Here is an 8,836-nt window from a genome sequence, read left to right on the forward strand (position 1 = left end):
TGCTGATTCGCTGCAAACCTCTGCCTCATCCACTCCCGTCTTCTTTACTGCATAAACACCAGGCTGCTTTAAAATCGACACTTAAATACCAGTCAAAACGTTATGGCAGGGGTTTAAGTATGCCGTATTAACTGAAATTATTTTCATATGACTTTTTACAAATGTCTCCTATTCCTTTGCCTTCTGCATTACACATAAGTAATAACAGTGACAGGTTCGGTGACAAATTCCATAGTGTTTCGGGGGACAAAGATAAGGGTAACAGAAAGTATATCCAATAAACAAACCTCTAGAAAGTGTTAAATTGCTTTAAAAACATCGGTAAACAACAAAGGAGGAAAAATGGCTTCAGAAAGCACAAGAGGGCATTTCATATGAGTCCTTTTCATCTTCCATTTTTTTCTGTTAAAGCTGGAAATATAAGAAGGTTCTCAGTAAATACATAGGGTGGGGCTAACTAATAAACCGACCTTTCCACACCTCGTCTTTATTAATCTTAATATTTCCAAGGTCAAGAGCTTATTTTGGTCAATGGTTTGTGTGCGCGCACGTGTGCGCATGCACGCGTATTAGTATTTATGCAGGTATGCAGAGGTTTATATATTAGTTTGCGTTAACATGATTTCATGATTATTTTAGTATTTTTGCAGGACATTTTAAAAATATATGTAGTTTATTTGCGTTATTTCTCTTGATGTTGTTGTTTCATTCAACTACAGTCACATATTTATTTAGTTGATGTTATTCAAATAATGTACACCTGAAAAAAAGCAAATATATCACAGTCTGAGGATGAATGTTGACAAGCAGTGTTAAGGATATATTCCATTTATTTCACTGTATGGTTAGTTCTTCAACTCTGGAGTAAAAAAACTGTGTCCTCCAAATGATTTGATAAGGACTTTCCAAATCAGATAACGTTTAGTAACTAATCCAAACACCATTGAACTACAGATTTGCTGAAAAGAGTCTAGCAAGTGATTCGGAGTCCTGCTGTAACTGAATTACCTTTTTACTTTGCCAGAAAATAGTTGAATGACAAGTAATGTTTAAAATGATTGTGATTTCAAGATTTTACTCAAATTAATCTTGAGATGAATAAAAGAAAATTGGCAGCTGCTTCGTGTTGGTCATGGTTACACAATGCCAAACTTTCAACAGTGCATTGAGAGACCAATATAAACAGGAGGGTTTACTTTCTCATCCAAGCAGACCCATTACAATAAACAAGGTCCATTTCATACTCTATTTAATGTGTATTTAGGTGGAAACGGTTTTGTTTGCATTCAACCAAATTACCTCACAATTGATTATGTTATGTTCCTGTAGACTTCTAGGACAGATAAGACAATGATCTTGTGCATCCAGTTATGGTCATTGTGCTGTGTGTTTGTTATTTCAGTGGAATTCCAATGGTGTTTTTCATATTATAATTTTCATATTTTTGTGATCAGTGGAAATGTCAGTGTTAGTCACTGAGCTTCTTGAGAACCATGTCAGGCATGGTGTGATGTAAAATTCAAAGAATATACTATACAAATGACCTCAGCTAACAAGTGATTTCTTACAACTTTTAATGAGATTTTCTTGTTGTTAAATGTTAATCACATTTATATCTACATTGCACAAAATCTTATGATTGCTGGTGATACTTAGTTTTTGTTGTGGCTTTAATTTGGTCCATTTCCTCAAATCAGCAGACATCAATATCAACACTGTGATGCACAACGAGCATAGCACGTGCCATCAGAGGGAATATCACTTGATGTTATTTCCACCAGCATAATGTTGTATTTGTACCACTCTAAAAGATTTCACTTTGGTGATGCCGCTGCCTGTTTGTTAAATTACATTTTTAGCAGTGCCCTTTCTCTATGCAACACACACACAACACACACACACACACACACACACACACACACACACACACACACACACACACACACACACACAGACACACACACATACACACACACACGTTAAAATCCTAAATAAACTCTGCTCTAGTTGCTGACAGCTACATCAATCTCAGCAACATATTAATTGTATCACCATCTGGTGATATATTTTCATCAATATACTCTTCAGAAGGTGCTCTAAACCATTATCATGGTACAGCATGTTGGCTCAAGTCAAAGATGTAGATGTAGCATGTTGCAGAAAGTGCACTTCCCCAATGTGGCTTTGTATTTTCCCTTTTTTCCTTTTTGAACAAGACAGCTGAAAAGTAACTCCCACAAGAAAACAAATATGTCCATTATGTCAACATATCTAACATTACAATACAGACGAACTGATGAAAACAGCAAAATCCCAAAGATACACAAGTTACTACACGTTAATGAAATAACTAACGATACAGAAATATTGCAATAATATGACAAAAAATACACATTAAAAAATAGACAAGTCATTGATAAATGAGCAAGTTGTAAGTGGAAAAATAAATTCAGATTTAATGGGGATTTCATTCTGACTATGGACATGCTTAAAATGTTACTCGTTCATGTTTTTTTTTTAAGAGGAAGAACTTACATTCCAAAAAGATTTTGTTCTTTGCCGCTCTTATTATATGGAACTACATATTTTTGTAACCGTTATTCACATTTTTAAACAAATTTAGAGATTATCTCATTTTGGTAATGATCACGATCATGAGGATGTCAAAAATAAAATGAATTATTCATATCTTTGATCGTTGTCACCCACGAATTGGGTGGACAAAACACATTTTCTTATGATTTTTCTTTCTTTTAGAAAAGCGAGATTTATTTGTCAAAATACATCTTTTTTGTGGTTGTTACCACTTTCCTTCTCACTGCAAGAAGATCCTTAGTGCAAGTTCGGTGGGGTCCTATGTGTTCGCGTGTGCACCATGACAACATGGGTTTTCTTCGGATTCTCGCCATGAACGAAATAGTGAATGTTATTTGCCCACGGACAGTGTCCAGAGATAAATGCATGAAGCCATGGCGCTTCAAAAAATCTAAGGCAAAACATTACCCTTGCGGGGATTTTGTTTGCAAAATATGCATCTATGACGAGAAACCTCCCCACTCAGGATTGAAATCACAGTCATGGACGTGTAAAATAGATCTAAATAGTTCACAGTGACCCGCTGACGTATCACAGACGAAGTCAGATGGAGGTGACGTTCATGTGATTGGCACCGATCTAGTTTGTAAAACTTTGGACTCAGTGTTAACATAGAAACCGATATAATGCAACATCTGCCATTGTGAAAGAAGAGCCCGTTACCTAGCAACCCAACGTCAACTTCCTTTGTCCAAACATTACAGGTTGCTGGGATAGAGGTTCCGTCAAACCTCGACGTTCGTTTTCTTGAACATTTTCGTTTTCCCTCCCCCTTCTAAAAAAGGTAAGTGAGACTCGGTTTGAAGATTTGACATTGTTTTGTTATTTTACACGTACACGCACATTTTTTAATGGATACGTAAAGTTGGCTCTTATAAGACACAAATTAGCTGGCTAGGATGGACTGCAAATATTAGCTTTACTGTAGGTGACTCAAGTTGGTAAAAACCTAGGTTTTGATTTTAAAAACAACCTGTTTTTGCCCAACAAACTGGATAAGGCTAGAATGAAAGAGACAAAATGAAAAAGAAAGGGAAGACTGAGCACGAAAGCCACTGCAAGGAAACGGTAAGTATTGTTTCCACATTAAAATTGAGTCTAAGCAGCCATGAAAAGCTGATGTTTACACATCCAGTTCGATATTTCACAGTTTGAACCTCTGCAAGTGGAAGGCAAAACAGTAGCAACAGTAGTACTACTACTAAGATCTCCAGAGGAAGACATCCTTGCTAAAGCCTGTGAAGCAATCCACATATTTGCAGAAAAAGGTGAAGAAAAAACATGTTGTCATTTCATCAATATTAAAATTGACCATCAAAATAGCAACTTGTGTTTGCCCTATTTTGAGCTCCACTACACGCCTTGTCTCACAACATTCATTCATTTTCTCTTAAATTGAAGGTCAATCCATACCATTGTCTCTATTTATATTCATATCTATTGTTGACATTATAACTGTTACGCTGCTGTGACAAAGAAATTTCCCCTATGGGGATCAATAAAGTTTATCTTATCTTAAAATGCCCACAGGCACAAAGCACATCATCTTGTCTTTTGCCTCCCCCTGTTGTTAGGAGATGAGAACAAGGTTTCTCTGTTGGGACTTGGGGCACTGGAGCCTCTATGTCAGCTCATCAATCACAGCAATGATCTGATCAGACGCAACGCATTTATCGCCGTGGGGTTGATGGCCATGCAGAGTATGTCAAGTAACATGTATTATCAAGACTGCTTTAATGTTCAGTGTCTCAAACTGGCTTTTGTTTTGTTTTCTTGTTGTTGCTCACTGAGTCACTAAACTATGTTTCTTTTCTCACTTAAGGTGATGTCAAGAATGCTATGAAAAAAATCAGTGTCATTCCATCGATCATCGAAAAATTGTCTATTGATGGTTTGTTCTCTCAAGATACCTGTTGTTTTTTTTTTTTTAACAGCTTCAATAGAACATCGTGATGTTTGTTTATTTTTCCTGCTTTATCACTTCAGATTTTTAATATTCATTGCTTTCTGTCTTGTTGCAGAGGAGGATGTAGCTGTTCATGAGTATGGGACACTGTGTCTTTCCTATCTTTCTGTGGACTTTGTATGTAAAGTCCAGATTTTGGACAACAAAGGTCTGCCAGCAATGATCCATCTGCTTTCCAGTACTGATCCAGATGTCAAAAAGAACTCTCTTGAGGTCATCTACAATCTGGTTCAGGTGACTGGAAATCCATTTTATCTGAATTTTGAATGGATGGAATCCTACTCAAATATTATGACTTCTTCATCTTTTTCTTCTTTTGGCTTTTCCCTTCAGGGGTCGCCGCAGCAAATCAACTTTCTCCATCTAACCCTATGTAATTGATTGGATTTTTGGATGGTTGAAATGGAACCTGGTCTAAAGTTAATCTTGTTTCTCCTCTTTTTTATATATTCAAAGGACCACCATGGTCGCATGGCAGTACATACACTGGGTGGAATCCCTGCAGTTCTTGAGCTAATGAATTCTGAGTTCCCTGTCATTCAGCATTTGGCTTTAAGGACCCTGCACAATATCACCACCCATAAAGATACTCATGGCACCTTCAGGGAAGATGAGGGGTTTGAGAAAATTATGGATATTCTCAAAAACAAGGCGAGTATGTGCATGAAAGAGTGCATGCTTTCAGGGAATTTTGTTTATGCATATTGTTGTTAGTAAAAATTACAAGTTGTCAGCTACAGCTAATCCTTATTCTGGTACAGTCAACAGTTGATCTGAAATGCTCCTCTTCTTACAGGATTTCACAGATCTTCATGCTGAGGCCTTGCAGGTGGTTACAAACTGTGTGAGCTGCAGGGAGAATTTAGAGCTGTTCCAGAGGCTAGGAGGACTTACTTGGCTGATAGAGATAGTACTCACCCAGACCTTGCCTGAAATCCAGTCCAATGCTCTGAAATGCATTGCCAGGGTTGCTCAGAGCTGTAAGCACCGAATTAAGACAGTCATTATAATTAACAATACAATATAAACACAAACTAAAAGGATTATCAACATACTGGGGCTTTGTTGCCTGTGTCTCTTTGTGGCTTTTGTTGTGTAGCTGAGAATCGCAAATTACTCCATGAGCAGAATATCGAGAAGGTTCTCGTAGATCTTCTGTTAGTGGAGGATGAAAGACTGAAAACAGCTACCTGCCAGGTTATTGCTTCGATGAGTGTCCTTCTTTCCAGCAAGTCAATCTACAGAGATATAGGTATATTTATATTAACGTAGCCACCATCATATTTACAAAATCACCACAATAATGGGTCTCTTTGCTGGATAAATTTTTTTTTCAGGTGGGTTTGTAGCTATTGTGCGGCTCCTGAGAAGTAAGATTTCAGCACTTAGAGAGGCAGCAACCCAAGCCCTCTTGACCCTCACCGCTAATAACAAACTTAACACCTTGTAAGTGACTGTGAAAATGAATTTATCTGTTCAGCATTCATTCTTCAAATAGTGTTTTTTTTCAGATCATATATCTTAGCCCCTAAAGCAATATTTATAGGAACAAATGTAACAGGTATGTAATTGTAGAGCCTTGTGGAACCACAGAATTTAGAAATACTTATTTGATCTGATTCACTCTGCAATTATTTCTGCTGTTTTTTCATAACTTTCATTGCAAGTAACTGCAATATTACTGATACATTATGCATTATGTGATGAGTTTTTCATTTGAGATAAAAAATACATTTGTAAGTATCTATGTATATACTCTGTCTGGGAAACGTTGTCCTGCTTCAATGAGGGACACCAAAGTATTGATGAAATACAAGCTCTTGACACATACAAATGATAGTTTTTTAAATTACTACTCTATATCACTTTATTGTAACAGACTTATGTGGACAGCGGACAGTGAAATAGCTTGATGTTTTTCAAATTTGAAAACTCCAGAATCTATCCAATAAGGCTGAACGTATTAAGCAGTAAATATAAAATCTGTAAAACAGATTTAGATGTATAAGGTATTTAAAGCATTACATCACAGGAGATGTAATGCCTCAGCTGTTCTCTAATACTCCTCCCTAACTTAATTATAGCATTTCATCTCTAATCTCCCTCTCTGAAAATCCCTCTTTATCTATCTTCTACTTTTTATTTTCTACATTAATCTTCACTGGATCCTCACCTCTCTCCACACGGTCTGTTTTCCAATAATACTCCCTTTTTTTAGTTGTCTGGACATGGGATGCACCTCCTGTACATTATTCCCTTAGCACTAATTGCCCATTTGTATCATACTAGCACATCTAATAAGTAAACATCACATCAGACTTTATAAGGCTGCTTTTAATCTTGTCCATTTCTTTGGTATCTCCCAGCGCAGTGTATAGGGCCGGGGGCCATGAGCTCCTTGTCCGGCAACTAAGTGACAGCTGTCCCAATATAGTAGCCAATGCAGCAGCTGTACTTGGCAATATGGGGGAGCATGAAGTCATCCGCAGTAAAATCCATTTCCATGGAGCCATGTCAGCGTTGGTGGGACCCTTAAAATCAACAGATTCACAGGTCCAAATCAACACGACCCTGTGCATAGCTGACCTGGCTTGTGATGTGAATGCCAGGGTAGAGGTCTGGGACATTTCCTTGCTGCAATGTGTTTTTTAAGATATTCACACAATCAATTCTTAAAAAAATGTATCAAGAAATATTTTTGATTTCATCTGTGACCTAGCAATCAACTCATATTCACTCTTATTTCTAACTTCACAGTTACAAAAGGCTGGAGGTTTAAGCCCATTGGTCAATTTGTTGCACTCTTACCATAAGGAAGTTTTGCGAAACACATGCTTGGCAATCAGTGTCTGTGCTGTCGATGAAGCAATGGCTGTGGAGATGTGCAAATTTGGGTAAGACATAAAAATGAGAGGTAATAATGACACAGTATTCATTCAAAATAATCTTCAATTACAGGTATTCTACTGAAAGATATATGTACCGTACTTTCGCCTGAGGTAATCTGAAGTCAATGAGTCATGACATTTAAATAGGGAAGTGTTGAAACTGCAGCCTGCCGTGTAATTTTTACAATAAACCAGAAGATGGCAGCATCGGGCAATGTAACGTGTGCCTTCATCATTCATCAAAATCATCACAAGGTTTTATACTTTGTGATGATTTTTCTTACAAATCGATTATGCGAAATGGAGATGTGCAGATTTTTTTTTCGTGTGTGTGCGGATGGTTAGTGGCGGTGCAGTGGATTTACTAAAAAAGGTCGCCTCAAAGTTTTGTTTTTAAATGAAATAATGATGTAACCTTTGGCATTTTTTACAGTTTTCGTCATTTGTTGTCTTAGTTTCTTATTTTGAGTCTATGTTTTTTATACCTGGAGCCTGTTAATTCCTGTTTTTTGTATATATTTAGAGCCCTGGAGCTACTTCAACAAATCAACAAATCAGCAAATCGTCGCAGCAAATTTAGTGAGGCTGCCATGATCGGCCTGCTGAACTCCCACCTGTCTCTAAAATACAGTCTAACAGGATGTTTGGCTGCCACTGATGTGATAACTGACGGCTTCTATGATGCTGGGAAGGTTTGTGATCATATGTGGTCTATGTATATTGGAAATTCCATAAAAAATTCTGGAAATAAATTCAGATGTATTAATAATTTGTTAACATAGAGCCTTATCTTGTTTTATAAGCTGTTTCGTCCACTGGATTATAATAATTTTTTCATGCTGTACCCTTTGCTTTCTCTCTTTGTCTGTCTCTCCCTCCATTAGTCTTGTGCAGGCCAGAGTGTTTTGACTTTAGAAGAACTGTCCAAGCAGCCGCTCAACCAACAACGACCGATAATTGTGTTCAGCTCAGGAACAGAGTATGACTTCGATTTCAAACAGGATTTCATGTTCAAACAAATGTCCTCTTCATACGTTATAAAAACTTGTGTAGCTCATGCTTATTTTCTGCCCACCTATTTTATTTTTCAGCTTTGGTGAAGCTGAATCCTTATACCGAAAGTGCTGTTATATACTTGCAGGAGCTCTCCAAATAAAGATATAACCACAACACTCACCCAAAAACAAGGAGAGGAATTAGCTCCTAACAGTCTGTCAGACAGCTGTATTGACTGAAATTGGCATGGCTCCTATACTTCTAGCCTCATCATATGGCTGAGCAGTACAATCTATAGACCAAGAGATTACCATCACCCCCACCTTGTCTGCTCCAATCCAATGCGCTACTTTTCTTCCTTTTTCTTGTCTCTCCCCACTTTCACTTGTTG

General features: G+C 37.4%; 1 protein-coding gene across 2 annotated transcripts in view; it reads left to right on the plus strand.

Annotated features, from left to right (window-relative positions):
- Positions 1-3,244: 3,244 nt before the first annotated feature.
- The window catches only part of armc3 (armadillo repeat containing 3), an 8,117-nt gene continuing 2,525 nt past the window's right edge, over positions 3,245-8,836 (plus strand). The window contains exons 1-14 of one of the 2 annotated variants that reach the window (XM_086150397.1): positions 3,245-3,379; positions 3,596-3,663; positions 3,746-3,863; positions 4,170-4,295; positions 4,418-4,486; positions 4,617-4,795; positions 5,018-5,212; positions 5,358-5,541; positions 5,661-5,813; positions 5,899-6,007; positions 6,928-7,177; positions 7,319-7,455; positions 7,973-8,141; positions 8,334-8,428. In XM_086150397.1, the coding sequence (XP_086006523.1) occupies positions 3,616-3,663; positions 3,746-3,863; positions 4,170-4,295; positions 4,418-4,486; positions 4,617-4,795; positions 5,018-5,212; positions 5,358-5,541; positions 5,661-5,813; positions 5,899-6,007; positions 6,928-7,177; positions 7,319-7,455; positions 7,973-8,141; positions 8,334-8,428 (1,832 nt within the window). In that variant the 5' untranslated portion in view covers positions 3,245-3,379; positions 3,596-3,615. The remainder of the gene's footprint in view (positions 3,380-3,595; positions 3,664-3,745; positions 3,864-4,169; positions 4,296-4,417; positions 4,487-4,616; positions 4,796-5,017; positions 5,213-5,357; positions 5,542-5,660; positions 5,814-5,898; positions 6,008-6,927; positions 7,178-7,318; positions 7,456-7,972; positions 8,142-8,333; positions 8,429-8,836) is intronic. The other variant, XM_086150398.1, reaches the window with a different exon arrangement.

The sequence above is a fragment of the Fistularia commersonii genome, chromosome 8, assembly GCF_037954325.1.
Source record: "Fistularia commersonii isolate RoL2024-O1a breed Wild chromosome 8, RoL_Fcom_v1.0, whole genome shotgun sequence".
NCBI classification, from domain to species: domain Eukaryota; kingdom Metazoa; phylum Chordata; class Actinopteri; order Syngnathiformes; family Fistulariidae; genus Fistularia; species Fistularia commersonii.